General features: G+C 36.8%; 2 protein-coding genes across 3 annotated transcripts; one reads left to right on the forward strand and one right to left on the reverse strand.

Moving 5' to 3' along the window:
* The first annotated feature begins 3,728 nt into the window (after window positions 1–3,728).
* Window positions 3,729–8,203, forward strand: LOC142520758 (uncharacterized). 2 transcript variants are annotated; one of them, XM_075623875.1, is made up of 10 exons: window positions 3,729–4,058; window positions 4,261–4,433; window positions 4,976–5,134; window positions 5,623–5,772; window positions 5,870–6,013; window positions 6,162–6,318; window positions 6,754–6,926; window positions 7,132–7,187; window positions 7,295–7,397; window positions 7,527–8,203. In XM_075623875.1, the coding sequence occupies exons 1-10, from the start codon at window positions 3,806–3,808 to the stop codon at window positions 7,614–7,616; spliced, it is 1,458 nt and encodes a 485-aa protein (XP_075479990.1). In that variant the 5' UTR covers window positions 3,729–3,805; the 3' UTR covers window positions 7,617–8,203. The 2 variants fall into 2 exon arrangements, with proteins under 2 accessions (XP_075479990.1, XP_075479991.1); XM_075623876.1 differs by having other exon boundaries at window positions 3,730–4,058; window positions 8,032–8,152.
* On the reverse strand, window positions 7,687–12,209 carry LOC142520757 (ABC transporter G family member 11-like). Its single transcript, XM_075623874.1, has 10 exons — window positions 11,505–12,209; window positions 10,947–11,236; window positions 10,677–10,848; window positions 10,466–10,588; window positions 9,504–9,632; window positions 9,206–9,400; window positions 8,998–9,084; window positions 8,637–8,909; window positions 8,439–8,546; window positions 7,687–8,362 (listed from the first exon to the last, which is right to left on the reverse strand). Exons 1-10 carry the CDS (start codon window positions 11,901–11,903, stop codon window positions 8,012–8,014), a joined length of 2,127 nt encoding a protein of 708 aa, XP_075479989.1. The 5' UTR covers window positions 11,904–12,209; the 3' UTR covers window positions 7,687–8,011.
* Window positions 12,210–14,381: the final 2,172 nt, after the last annotated feature.

Here is a 14,381-nt window from a genome sequence, read left to right on the forward strand (position 1 = left end):
CAATTCAATAACAAACAAGGAACGATTATGTTGTCCCGATCTTTTGAAACAAGTAACGATTTTGTGGTATTCACCTCTAAGCGATTAAAACTTAGCAACAAATATCAACGATAAAACAATTGAATTTCAAACGAACCTTCAAAGATCTTGTTTTGACAATTCGAGCGAAAAACAATCGACAAACGCCACAAAGATGCAATTTTTGATAAGTTTGATTTGGTTTTCTTCTTGTGAAGAACAAAGCTAAAAGCTTTGAAAATTGAGAGAACCTCAAGTTTTTCTTATATCATTCAATAATGTTTCGTTCATAGTGATTATAAGCATTAAATAAACAATAACATACGAGAAAAGTTGTGTGAAAAGTCATAAATAAGATAACTAGCAACTTTGACACGGAAGTGCGCCAAAAGACCGCGGGTGCGGTGCTTGTTTGACCGCGGGTGCGGTGTAGCTTCGGCAACAAACCGCGGGTGCGGTGCAGCTTCGGGAAATTTTCTTAAATTTGATTATCATGGACCGCGGGTGCGGTCCCTTTATTAGCGCGGGTGCGCTGGTCCTTCGGCCATTGGACCGCGGGTGCGGTCCCTGTTTTAGCGCGGGTGCGCTGGACCTTCGGCAATTGCACTTGAATAATATTCCAAAAACCTCCAATATTATTCCCATGATTCCCAACCTCCTCTAATTTAGTCACCCAATTTGTAGATCCTCATTGGTAGTTCATCATGAGTACTTGAAGTGCTTCTTTAAACTTCTTGCTACGTCCCCTCGTTATAGGTCTTTCGGGCAACTCCAACGACTCTCATGCTTTCTTTGGTGCTTGATCAACCACGTTTGCATCACATGTTGTTGGTGACTAATATGTTACACCATAATATGGGTTAATGAAATCTTACAACGCGGGTACTGCCCTCATTCTACATCTGACGGTACTAACCTCACGTAAAAACATTTTTTATGCAACGATGGTTGTTGGATTTAATTAACATGAGGGTAATATCCTTAAGACATATTGAACTAAACTGATAAATGATGATGTGATATAAAAACTGTCGACATAACATATGATATCGCTGACGTATGCAATGTACGTCTTCAATGTCACATCAACGTTTCACTTAAAGATTAGATTGAAAAAAATACAAATTAATTTGTTAAAACTGTAAATTAACTGAGTACATGCCATACAGATACTAGGGCATCTCTCCGGCAATATAAAATACGACATAAAACTGACACAAACTCCAATACATCCATAAAGACTAGCTGGGAGACTCCAACGAACCAAAACCAAACAATCCAACTTCAACTATGAGCTCTGTCTGGTGCTGCAAAACCACTCGAGAGATCTACCATGGTGCCCAAAATCAACCACAGCAGCCCGCCAGTAAACAATTGATGTTAGAATTCAGGTATGAAACAGTTCAAAAATATAATAATAACATAAACCATGCATCAATATATATATATATATATATATATATATATATAGATGAAATGTGAAATGTATGAACATGGCTCAATATCAACAGGGTAAACGGAGCCAAACAAACGATACGATCCACAAGAATAATGCTCGAATAACACACAGAAGAGCTACATCGTCATGTAGCTAAACCGCCCTACCAAGTATGCGAGGTATGCCAAGCTATGCCAATCAACACCCCCAACTCGACCTCCATATAACTGTAACGATATATAACATGAATGACACAAACAACCAGAACTGGATATCACAATTTCAGCGCTCACCTCGAGGGCTACACTAACAACTGAATCGATCAATCTTAACTACGATTTCATGTGTATCAATATAGGCCTATCAACCACACTCTGTTCCCGAGTTATACAACAACATGTGCCGAATAACAATGAATAATAGTAATTGGTCAACAAAAACGATATGGCTCAAGATGTATATCATAAAGTATGCCCCAGACTAAATGGCATATAACTGAACATATAACTCAATAAGGCATTTAACAACTCGAACAATTCACATAATTACATAAGCAATAATAACAATACATAAATATGCTTAAACACATAATTTAAGTGTTACCAAACTATAACATACTTATACCAACTAACGAATATCAATGCACAATTTTAAAGCTCGTCTGCCTAAAACACATAACAATAACTCGAATAATCCCACATTTCACCGGAAGAAATCAACAAGGAGTTTGATCATTTCGACGCGATTAAATGCCCAAAAACAGAAACCATGAAACTACCTTCATTTACAGTTCCAGATTTAGCACTTAAGAGCTAAAATTCATATTTCACTCAATTTGGACTAAAATCAATATCCGCCAATTGAAAATGAAAGAAAACTCAATTATCTAAGTTTTCCTAGAAGAAACCATTTTCAGAATCTCAGTAGATTAATCCAAAAATTAGCAAGAACTTGCTGCTACTCATGAAATTCGCGGACAAAAATCTAAAAATGAGCAGTTTTAGTAAAACATGCATAACTTTTTCAATTCTTAATGGAATTTAACGATTAAAATCTCATTCGAAAGATAACACATAGATCTAAAACTTTCAACAAAAGATCCAGAATCCAACTGAAAAAAGTCAAAACCTCAAATTACAGTAGCCATTCTACACATCTCAAACACAGAGTTTGATTTTGACACAATTTGGTAGAAAAATCATATCAAATCTATTTCTAATTGAAATTCCATTTTTCCAATGGCTATAGAAAGCTAACGAAGTTCTAAAGTTATATTTGAACCACAAGTCGAAATTATTAGTGCACAATACACATAAACCCGAAAATCAGAAGCAAAAGCTCACCAAATCGGACAAGAACTGTGTAGAAACGAGTTGAAATGAGCAGCTTCTATCAAGTTGAATACTTGCTCAAAATTACTGATTTATGGCTTGAATCGAATCTTAGGATGTTAGGAACACAACCATTTAAGAATTTTTAAGTTTCGAGCTCGAACGAAGGAATTATGTCGATTATACGGCAGCTGCTATAGTGGCTTCGAGGAGGATTGGGAAAAGAGATGGGTTTACGCGAGTGGGTTGCTTCTTTCTTCTTCTCTTTTTGGCTGGCGAGTGTATGCATATATGTATTGTATTATTTGTTTATTAAAAGTAGTAACTTGAGCTCAGTTATCTCGAATTTGCATTTAATTGATCTCGTGTGTTATTTAAGTCTCTATATGTATTTTATATCATATTAACTTTGATATCCTAAAATACATATTTTTAACACATCTTCAAAAATTATTTGGTATAAATAATTATTTTAATTTATCAACTCATTAATTATTCTAATTATATATATAGTTTTACTATGCTGCTCACCAACCGTGCACACATCTATGTTCATCAATGAGATGATGTTGATTTATTGGATGTGATGAATCATATAAAATAAACAAGTGTCACCTTATTGATCCGATCTTGAATAGAAATAGCCACAATTGATGGAGAAAAATGCGATTAAATTATAAATAAATCGGGGACAAATTGCATAAGCATCCCTCTGAAAATTTTAGAAAACGAAAAACCATTTTCTAAAATCAATTGGATTTAAAAGTCTGTATTTTTAAGAATAAGATATAAGATCCATTCCAAATGACTATATATATATATATATATATATATAGGGAATTCGTGAATTTTTACAGGGAATTCGTGAATTTTTATATTTTATTAGGGCTTAAATGCTATTTTTATATTTTTATGAGGGCTTAAAATGCTATTAGCCAAAACTGCCTTTTCATGTCCAAGTCAAACTCAACGATTGACACTCCCGAGTCTTGAACAGTAGTAGCACACTCAACCGGCGATGGATGAAGGAGGAGGAGGAGGAGGAGGAGGAGGAGGAAAAAGCTCGTTTATAGCGGAAAGCAACTCGCTCCTCGTAATCCACGATGCTTTGATCGTAACCATGGACTCAGATTTTCGTGTTTTTAGCAGCGGCGGAGTCGCTATCCAAGGCGACACCATTATAGCAATCGGCCACTCTGACGATGTAGTTTCTCAGTTCTTGCCTCTTTCACCTAAGATCATCAACCTCCATGGGAATTTTCTCCTCCCAGGCATGCAATAATCTTGAATTTATTGTCTTTATTGGTGGTAGTGCTGTTTTGTCAATTTTTGTGTGGAAACTATGCTCGTGATATTGTCTTTGTTTATTTGGTCCTTGATGTATGGATATGCATTGAATTTCGTTGTTTAGTGGGCTTTCTGTGACTCTGGGTTAACTGGGATTGGTTTTGCTTGTGTTGTTGTTGTTCATAGGGTTCATTAACACCCACGTTCACACCTCACAACAGTTGGCCAGAGGGATTGCTGACGACGTGGACTTGCTGACGTGGCTTCACCAACGCATCTGGCCGTATGAAGCCGAGATGACTGAGGATGACTCTTACATATCTACTCTACTCTGCGGGATTGAGCTCATTCACTCAGGTGTAAGTGTTATTTGCGTGGTGTTATCGTATTATCTGATAGAAGCAAATTTTGCTAAAGCTCGAGTTCATATAATATACAGGTTTTACGTGTAAGTCGAAGATCGATTGATATCTGTCCAGAAATGGTATTTAACATGTATGAGTTTACATTGGTTGTAGGGAAAAAAGGCCCACAAATTATTAGCTAAGATAGAGTTAATGAAATGTGTATGATATTGTGTACTAGTAGTTTTTAACTTGTGACATTGTCACTGATGCTATGTTAGAAATTATTTTTCCCAAAAAATTTGAGGTTGTATGAAGAGAGCCAACATTGTTTTTTATACTTAAATAATTTGCAGGGAATTGTCGCTTACCAAGTGCAGGTTGCTTTTGTAGTACTAATCTATAATGCCAATTTTGTTCTCATATAAAGAATCTTGATCAGTATGAGTGCTAATACCTGAGTAGAAAAGAATCACCTTTTAGTGGGTACCTGGTATTGCTTTGTCCAGTTATATATGGAAAGATATCAGATATGCTGCTGGTAATGCGTGTGATAGGTTACATGCTTTGCTGAAGCTGGAGGGCAGCATGTATCTGGAATGGCAAGGGCCGTTGAATTGCTAGGCTTGCGTGCATGTCTGGCACAATCGGTTATGGATGCTGGTGAAGGACTTCCTGCATCGTGGACCGAAAGGACTGCTGAGGAGTGTATTCAGGTTCTTTTCGTTTCCAATTATCGGTAATTAAATTACAGCTCAATATGTCTCTTAAAAATATTTTTTAATCCTATGACAATTAGTCTTGTACATTGTTGAAAGTGATTTAATGAATATCGTCCTTGAAAGTTTACTGTGATTATCTTTGTATTCAGTGAAAAGGCAGATATGTAAATAACATTCCATGAATAAGAAAATATCAGCTGTCATATCTTCAAAGCCCGTGTTAACCTGTGAAATTTGGTCTCACCTCTAGCTAATCTCTCAATATTTAATCTCTGAGGGTATCTTTGTAAGATTTGGGTTCTTGAAGTTTTTTGTTTCATTAACTCAAATTGTTAGATCTTTAATCTAACGACATGTATATCTTCACTTTCTTATTTAGTTTTTACGACACAGATTTGTTTATCTAATCCTGTGGTTTATTCCATTGAGGCTGCCTTTATGTCAGTTAGCTTACTGTAACAATTAATTATTTGTGAGGGCAGTCTCAAATGGATCTGCACAAAAAGCACCATAATACTGCTGAAGGACGCATCAGAATATGGTTTGGGATAAGGCAAATTATGAATTCAACAGATTGCCTACTTACTGGAACAAGAGATGCCGCTAATGAACTCAAAACTGGAATCCATATGGTCAGATCTTGATCTTATTAAGTTGAATGGCATTTTATGTCATTCACTTGATGTTTTATCGTGTTAAAATGTTCTTATGTATCTTTTCATTTTCTAGCATGTCGCGGAGATACCATATGAAAACAAACTTGTGGTGACAGTCCAAGGAGTTGAACATGGGACTGTAACATATCTTGAGAAAATCAAGCTACTACAAAACAATCTGCTGGCTGCTCATTCTGTTTGGGTCAATGATAATGAGGTAATCTCGTGCGTGTCTCTTGATCTACCAACTGAGCTCGTATTTTGAAATAATTATCGAGCCAAATATTCTCCCTGTAATTTTAAGTCCTGTTTACCATAAAACTTGAAATCTTCAAATTTGTTCGATTTTATATGCCTTTTTTCAGGTTGATTTACTTTCAAAAGCTGGCGTTAAAGTGTCTCATTGTCCTGCTGCTGCTATGCGTATGCTTGGATTTGCACCAATTAAAGAAATGCTAGCCGCAGGTGTCTGTGTCTCTTTGGGAACAGATGGTGCACCTTCCAATAATAGGATGAGCATCGGTAACAAGAATTCTCAAACATATTGGTTTCAGTATTGCTACTTGTTTGTTGAGTTTATTATCTGGTGTTTAATTTTGCAAAGATTTATATTCCATTCTTCTTGTGACAAACATATTGGTTTCAGTACTTCTCGTGCAGTTCCTTGTCATGGTGGAACATATTTAAAACTCAATAAATATCACATACAAAACTTCATTTGATACTAAAGCAGCTGGCTAAATTTTACGAAAATTACGTTCTTTTCAACAATTATTTGTTTGAATTTACCAACCTAGCGGTCTGAATTTTCAAGGTTTAGCACTTGTCTTCAATAGTAATTAATGGTTGGGACATCGATAGTGATTTTGTCATCCAAAATAATTGGAAAAAAATCTTTTAAATGTCTCTTTTTATCTTATAGCACATTGTTTTGAGTAATTTTAATGTTCTACGTAGTTGATGAGATGTACCTTGCTTCTCTAATCAACAAAGGACGGGAAGTTTTTACTCAAGGAACCACAAATGCTACTGTTCTTCCTGCTGAAACCATTCTTGAAATGGCAACAATAAATGGTGCAAAATCTGTACTCTGGGACAATGAAATAGGATCACTCGAGGTTGGAAAAAAGGTACACTAATTTCTGTCAAAGGTTAACTAAATATGTTTCTTAGGTCCACGTGTTAACTAGTGTCAAGCCTCCATGATCGATTCAAGATTTTATCTTGGTATATGTTAGCTTAAAATACTCCAGTTTCAATGCATATATCTTCTTACAATTTCATATTTTGTATCGTTTTCTTTTAAAGTTTTAAGCCTGAGATCTGAATCTGCAGGCGGACATGATTGTCGTCAATCCGTCAAACTGGTCGATGATGCCTGTTCATGATTGGTATGACTCAGTTTCTGTGAAGGCGTTTTACAATAAGGTTCCTTCTCAAGATTTATAATTGCAAATATGACATATCTTCAAAGGTAACATTTCTTCTTGTTATGCAGCATTTCCTGCCTTGTTTACTGCATGAGAACGGAAAACATCACCTCTGTCATGTGCAACGGTCGCTGGATAATGGTGGATAAGAAGATCACAACCTTAAACGAGGTATCATACATATACCCTCAGAAGATTAGATTTTGGAACAATTTCTTGCTCATCCATTGAATTAGTGACCAGAGATAATATGAATATCGATTGGTTTAATATATGAAAAATATTTTTTTTACTCGACAGGAAGAAGTTGTGATAATGGCTAAGAATGTGTCAAATGTTCTTCTGAAGCGAGCTGGCATTCAGATTCCTAAAAAAATGAACATCTTGTAATGAAGCTATATTTTTTGCACATCTAACTTGGATTGTCGTATAAGAATATATAGTAATGCAGTTAAATAATATAAGATGTTAAATAGAATACATTTTGAGTGATACAAACAAATAAGTAGTTACAGCGGTTTAATCATGCAAATGGAATCTCAACCCAAAATGAAAATATACTTCTACTTTTTGTGTAGTCAACTGAAAGAACTTTGATTGCTCGAGCAACTCATCTTGGTTTACACAGCAATCTCTCTCACACACAAATTTTAACTCAAGAAATCATAACATGCTCAGCATATAAAATAAATTTCCATGTTATGCGATATGTATTAAGAAACTGCATGAAATAGACAGTGGAAGTTTCCTTTTATGGTCTGTCTCTCACAAGCTTTATATATATTCTACTTCTTGCCAATGCCAGGACGATTTTGGGCGTAGCTCCTCAGAGAAGGTGACTGAGTGAGGCCAAAGGGAGTGACAGTGTTATTCTGGTTTGCATTTTTCTTTTGTATTCTACGTCGCGCAATGCACGCACGGATCCATGGGGTTACGTCCTCGCTGAATTTGATCATAATGAAGAAGATGATGCGGTAGATAATGATCATGCTGAAAAGAACACTCAGGTTAGCCCATTTCGATCTGTTCACATCAATTTGGAACACGTTTTCTAGAATATATTCTCCTGGAATCTTCGGAAGGTCGGGTGTCTGATTATCGAAAATCAGTCCTTTCAGATCATTTTGATATTGCCCCTGTTAGTATTTTCAGGTGTGTCAGATTACCCTAAACTTAAAAAGAGAGACGTTACATTTATGGCGTTTTTTTTACCTGCAGAGCCCAGAAGTGGAAACTTATGTAAGACATTGGGTAACGCCAGAAGGGCTTCGGGATATCATTCGGGAGTCGAAAGTAACCGGAGACAAGCATGAATATTCCCTACATACACAACGCAGAGCATATAACCAGTCAGTTGAGTCTATTTTCTGCTTTATCTCAAGTTTAATTGATCTGTCAGCTATCCACAACCTGGATTCCTGCACCTATGATAATTCCCATGAGGAAATTAGGAACAACACTGGCTATGGCCATCATGAGGCTCTCAACAACGGTGACACTCGCGAGAAGGCACAAGACAAAGAATAGATAATGTGAAAATCCGGGGTGGAGGCGGACCATGAAGTAGCACACAGTGCCGGAAATAAAGGTGATCAGTATGAGAAATGGCGCAGCAGATAAAGTATTGCTGATCACGAAAACACTCACGCCGTAGTGCCCATTAAGCCTTTCCCTTTGGAAAACCTGGGGTAACAAGACAGAACAAGTTATTTAATTTCATCCTCTTCTTTTTCTACTCGCAGGAATTAATTCACCAATCGATGTGATGTACCTTCATGTCTTCCACAAACGAAGGAAACCCACCAATGGACATGAAGGTCACGAACCCGAAGACAAATGATGCACATGCACCTCTAGCCTGTAAATTCAACAGGTAAATACTCCCAAGGTTTTTAATATCATCAGGACTTGGACTAGCTTAAACTCAGACGAGGTATATAGTTTAAGAAGATTCAAAATGCATCAGCAATAAACGTTACCAGGATCGAATTGTATCCAGTTCCCACATTCAAGTAAATGGTTCCAATGCAAATCGTGACAACGATGTAGATGACAAGCCTCAGCCAGTAATAGCCGAAATCCCTCGACATATTCACGAAAGAGCGTTTGGTTAAGGTGTAAGCCTGCATGAAAAAACTGGCCTGGCTCCCTCCAGAATCCAGCACGGTTCCAGTCTGTAATCAACGCATATCATAGCAAGTCATATTCGAATCAGGTCATATAATCTGATGAATGGATCAAGTTAAACTCGAACAAGTGGGAAAAAATGACACTCACAACTTTCGACATCCCCTCGATCTTTTCTTTTGCTGAGTAACAGTAGGTTGAGGTACGATATGAGTCTAGAAGTGCTCGGATTGCTTCGTTTGTTGTCACTCTATCTAGAGGATCGTCGTCCGACACAAACTGATCGGATAAACATGGGAGAGAGGAGTCAAAAAAAGATTAAATGACAACTGCAAATGGAACTAACACGAGTTTCTTGCATATGCGAGAGACGTATGTCCCAAGTATCATACTTCAACAACAAAGTTTCTAGAGTATCAGAGTCAGATAAATTCAAATTCATCTCCTTTCAATTTAGTAGTAATTGTAAAGAATTGAAGGTATTTAAAATTCATTTTGCGAGTCATCACACTCTAATCAAAATCCCTCTGTCAAATCCAATTCTTCCATCCTAGCTAGCAAATGGACTATTTTTTTGGGTCATTTTTTATCTTGAACAAGTGTGGTTCACCTAATCAATTGTGTATCATGAATTTTCATTGGATCCAGGTCATTTTTTATCTTGAACAATGGCTCTCTAAAAATTCAACGATAACGTATTTGTGCATGTAATAACTCTTCGATCACATAAGTTCTTAGGAAACTTTATATATATATATATAAATCCCACAATAAAAATTTTCAAATTCCAATTCGAAAAATGTACCCAAAATTTTCTTTTCTTGTGGGACGGTTTCACGAATATTTATATGTGAGACGAGTCAATCTTACCGATATTCACAATAAAAAGTATGATTCTTAGCATAAAAAGTAGTATTTTTTCATGGATGACCTAAATAAGAGATCTGTTTCATAAAATACGACCCGTGAGATACACTCACATAAGTTTTTGTCATAATAATATAGCTATTTTTTTTATCTCAAATAACTATAAAATTTGAATAAAACACGAGAAAATGAGAGGATGATATCTAATCCATTGGTGCCGAAGACAAGAGTCAAGAATGGTATACCCGCAATTTCATGGATCCTTTGAGAGTTGCTTTAACTTTATCAAAGTCAGAATTGATGCAGCGTAGAAAATGGTCTGATGGGTTTCGGAGAGCCGGACATGGGAAGCCAGCTTGTGCAAAAAACTGCAAATTCAACATCAAGAACATGAGATTTCTATCCTAAATGTAAGTCCCACAAGAAAATGTACCGTTTAATGATGAGATTTCTTGCCTCGTAAGCTTCTGAAGCTTGGCCGAAGTACACTGTTTTCCCATTAGAGAGCAGGTACAATCGATCAAACAGCTCAAAAACCTCACTGCTCGGCTGGTGTATGGAGGCAATAACAGTGCGCCCGTCTCTGGACAAAGCTCGCAACGTTTGTGTCACAAAGAATGCCGATGCACTGCCGCGAGTAAGAAGAAGATTTAATGAGTTTCATCAGACAAATATGCGATCAAGAAGAGTTTTTGAGTGAGGAAATTTCGGAACTTTTTTTATCACCTGTCTAGTCCACTGGTTGGTTCGTCGAGGAAAAGCAATCTTGGCCTCATCAGGATCTCGATTGCGATGCTGACCCTTCTCCTCTCTCCGCCACTCACGCCTCGCAAGTGCCAGTTTCCAATAACAGTGTCCGCGCAATCCTGAAGCCCCATCTCGATTATGGTGCTCTCCACAAGCGCCCGCTTGTCCGACCAAGGCATTCGATCTGGGAGGCGCAATCGAGCCGAATAGGAAATCGTTTCTCGAACTGTCAAAGTGCCGATCAAGTTGTCGTCTTGAGTAACATATGCCTGCATTTGCAGCAGAGGAGCTTATTCTGGTAACTATCTTTTTTAGAAACAAAAACATTTCTGTTTTTTATATGTAATTTTTATAAACAAACAGTACAAATCTCCATTCTTGACTGTAGTAGAATCTTTAAACTTGGAGCAGAGAAATCAACTACAGAGCAACGTAATCTTCTGGACCTTTGAACTCTATTTCGAGTTGTCTAACTGTACTACACAAACTAGCTTAAATTCTTTAGCAAGAACGAAAATGGGTGTCAAAATTACTTACAGCAGTCCCGAATGACAACTTGGCTTTACGGCCATTGAGCATAACGATCCCGGACATGAACGCGTTAGCAGCAAGCCTTCCGGAGAGCGCATCAAGAAGCGTAGACTTCCCGGATCCAGACGGCCCCATGAGCGCCGTAAACGTCCCCGGCTCCGCATAACCCGAAAGCTTCTCCAGAACATTCTGCGTGCCCCCGTTACTCAGAGTCACCACCACAGTCAAATCCTTCCATGTAAGCCTCGCAGAGACATCGCCCACGAACTCCGTATTTGCTTTCTCCTTCCACAGGCTCTCACTCAAAGGGCTCAATCCCCCCACTATCATTCCCTTACCCTGCGGCTTACTCGACTCGATCTCCATCATAACATCGTCCGCCTCCGAGCTCCGTGTCGCTGCCATTTTTCCTTCCCTCTCTTCTACATATCCCAAGCTCCAGCAATCAGTGAAGTATATATATTTATTATATTATCAAACACAGACGCAAAACTTGTGAATTTGACTGGGGGCACAGGAGTTCGATCATGAACATGGATCGATAACGCCAAATCCCATTCCCACGCAAAAGGAGCCTGTCAAGAAAACGCAACTGCAACACCGCAGACAGCTAACTTCTACTCATTACACCAAAAACCCACCATGTGTAATAGCACGTATAACGAGTCTAGCTGCTAGGCAAGAAGAGGAGACTCCGACACCGTTTAATTAATTCTATCCCTTTCTCCATGGTTAAGTGCTACGAATTAATGGTTGCTGGTGGGTGTTGGTGAGCGCATTGAATACGCATCGGCCCGTTTGAATTTAGCCTTTTTAGTTGGTTAGCACATAAATTGCATTGCATGCCCCATTGCCGCAGCCTGCGTTGCGTACGTACGCATGTGCCAAAGTCTTTATTAGACACTTATCTGTATAGCATGCGGGCCGAAGGGTCCTGTTTTTAAACTAAAAGAAAAAATTCCGATTTTATAATTTTAAGAAGACATTGTTGGTATTTGAAAAATTTATCATGACATCAAAATTTGTCATTTTAGGTATCCCGATGTAATAATATAGTATAGAACTAGTGATTTTATTTGATATTTTCATAATATGCACCGGCTATTTGTTATATATTTTGGATTATCCACAAGGGTAAATTTAATTTAAATCACCACTTAGATTTGCATTAAGTCTCTGGTAGAAAATTTATGTGTTTGTACTTTCGGATCCACAACAAAATGTATTTGCATTCCCTGAGCACACGTGTCTTTTCTCAGATGAAAATCGATACAAAAAATTAAAAATATGGTACTAGTATATGATATTTGAGTATCAAATGTTTTAGATCTGGTGCTAATATAAGATTTTTGAGTACCAAACATTTATAATAAATAGTGATATTAATGACACATTTTTTTCGAATAAAAATCAGTACAAAACTGATAGAATTGATTGAAGTGTTTAGAAGGAGGGTTGAATAGACATTTACTAAAAATTTCTTTGTTTATTGATAATTCAGTCTGGCTAGAAACTGAACTTAGTATTCTCGATTGTCAATGTTAGTTGAGTAACAAAATATGTGCGAAAAGAAGTCAAACTGATATATTAAAACAGTTCAAATAATGGATTGGATACGTAAACTGAAAATAAAATGTATATAAGTTTGTTTCTGGATGTTCGGAGAACTTAAGCTCCTACGTCACCCATTCTTCCTATTGAGAAGGCATTCACTAGAAGGTTTTAATCTTTACATACAATTTGTTAAAACTCAATTCAATTTGGACTTAAAACTACAAAAATTGAAACTCCTGGTCTACTCAATTGAACGAGAAAACAATATGCAAACCATTCTCAAATACAATGAATTATCCTAGCACTTGATGATATTCAATGATCAAGTACAATTCTTTGTAAAGTGTGCTCGACTGACTAAGTTTAGCGCAAAAACTTAAAAGCTTGAATCTATGCAAAGGTCGTAGAGTTTTACCAAACTGAACTCTTGCTCTATTTGTAGACTCTGAGTCCAACAGTATCGAGTTTCAAAAAAACCCGTTCCACATAAAAATTTATGTGGATTTGTCTTTTGTCCACATCATCATTTTCTGACATCCGTACAAAATGTAGTGCGGTTTTAATAGAGTACATAAAAAATTATCCAATAATCAATTTAGCCCTATGATGTAAACTGATGTCCTTAAAAATGAATGATGATCTTTTAAACTGAACTTGATAAAAGGTGCTCTGATGTAATTCAGTTTAGGTCCGAGCCAGTTTTGTTTGACTAGTCCAGTTACAGTAAACCAGTTTAGCTTGTAGACATAGTCAATTCCGTTCGGTTCGATGACTCAGTTTTAGTTAAGTTCAATTTAGCTTCGATCGGTTTTGCCTTAAAATGTTTCTTAACACCAAAGCATAATTGTTCTAACAATTTTTATTTTTTTGTGTTTGACAAAATTAAGCCAAAGACCGAAAGTTCTGATAAGAAAATATATGATAAATTGATAACTTCTGAAAAACTATGAAAACTGATAAAATAAACAAAAAAACCTATTATATTATTTGTTCCTTGTCTTCACCCTTTTTTCTCTGACTTCTTTGAAGCAGTTTCAGCCTTAGACTCAATAACCTTGTCATCTTCTTTTTTTTGTCAACACCACAGGGAGCAACATATTTTTTCAGAATATGGATTCTTTGTTCCTTGTCTTCACCCTTTTTTCTCTGACTTCTTTGAAGCAGTTTCAGCATTAGACTTGATATACTTGTCATCCTTTTTTTTTCAACACAAAGGGGAGCAACATATTTTTTCAGAATGTATACAACTGAAGTCAGCTTAACTGACATATTGTCGAATTTTGCATAGAGCAGGGTATGCATTGAATCTATCATCAAATTTAAACTGTC

This window comes from Primulina tabacum, chromosome 12 (genome assembly GCF_025594145.1).
Source record: "Primulina tabacum isolate GXHZ01 chromosome 12, ASM2559414v2, whole genome shotgun sequence".
Taxonomy (NCBI): Eukaryota; Viridiplantae; Streptophyta; class Magnoliopsida; order Lamiales; family Gesneriaceae; genus Primulina; species Primulina tabacum.

What these genes read in the sequence shown, in the direction of transcription:
- LOC142520757 (XM_075623874.1), bottom strand. Translation starts at nt 11,903, where the DNA reads ATGGCAGCGACACGGAGCTCGGAGGCGGACGATGTTATGATGGAGATC. An exon ending in CGTTTGTGGAAGACATGAAG is followed by an intron (nt 8,910 to 8,997) that starts GTACATCACATC and finishes TTGTTACCCCAG; the next exon opens with GTTTTCCAAAGGGAAAGGCT. An exon ending in TCATAGGTGCAGGAATCCAG is followed by an intron (nt 8,547 to 8,636) that starts GTTGTGGATAGC and finishes TTGTGTATGTAG; the next exon opens with GGAATATTCATGCTTGTCTC.
- LOC142520758 (XM_075623875.1), top strand. Translation starts at nt 3,806, where the DNA reads ATGGATGAAGGAGGAGGAGGAGGAGGAGGAGGAGGAGGAAAAAGCTCG. An exon ending in TGGGAATTTTCTCCTCCCAG is followed by an intron (nt 4,059 to 4,260) that starts GCATGCAATAAT and finishes TGTTGTTCATAG; the next exon opens with GGTTCATTAACACCCACGTT. An exon ending in TCAAAACTGGAATCCATATG is followed by an intron (nt 5,773 to 5,869) that starts GTCAGATCTTGA and finishes TTCATTTTCTAG; the next exon opens with CATGTCGCGGAGATACCATA.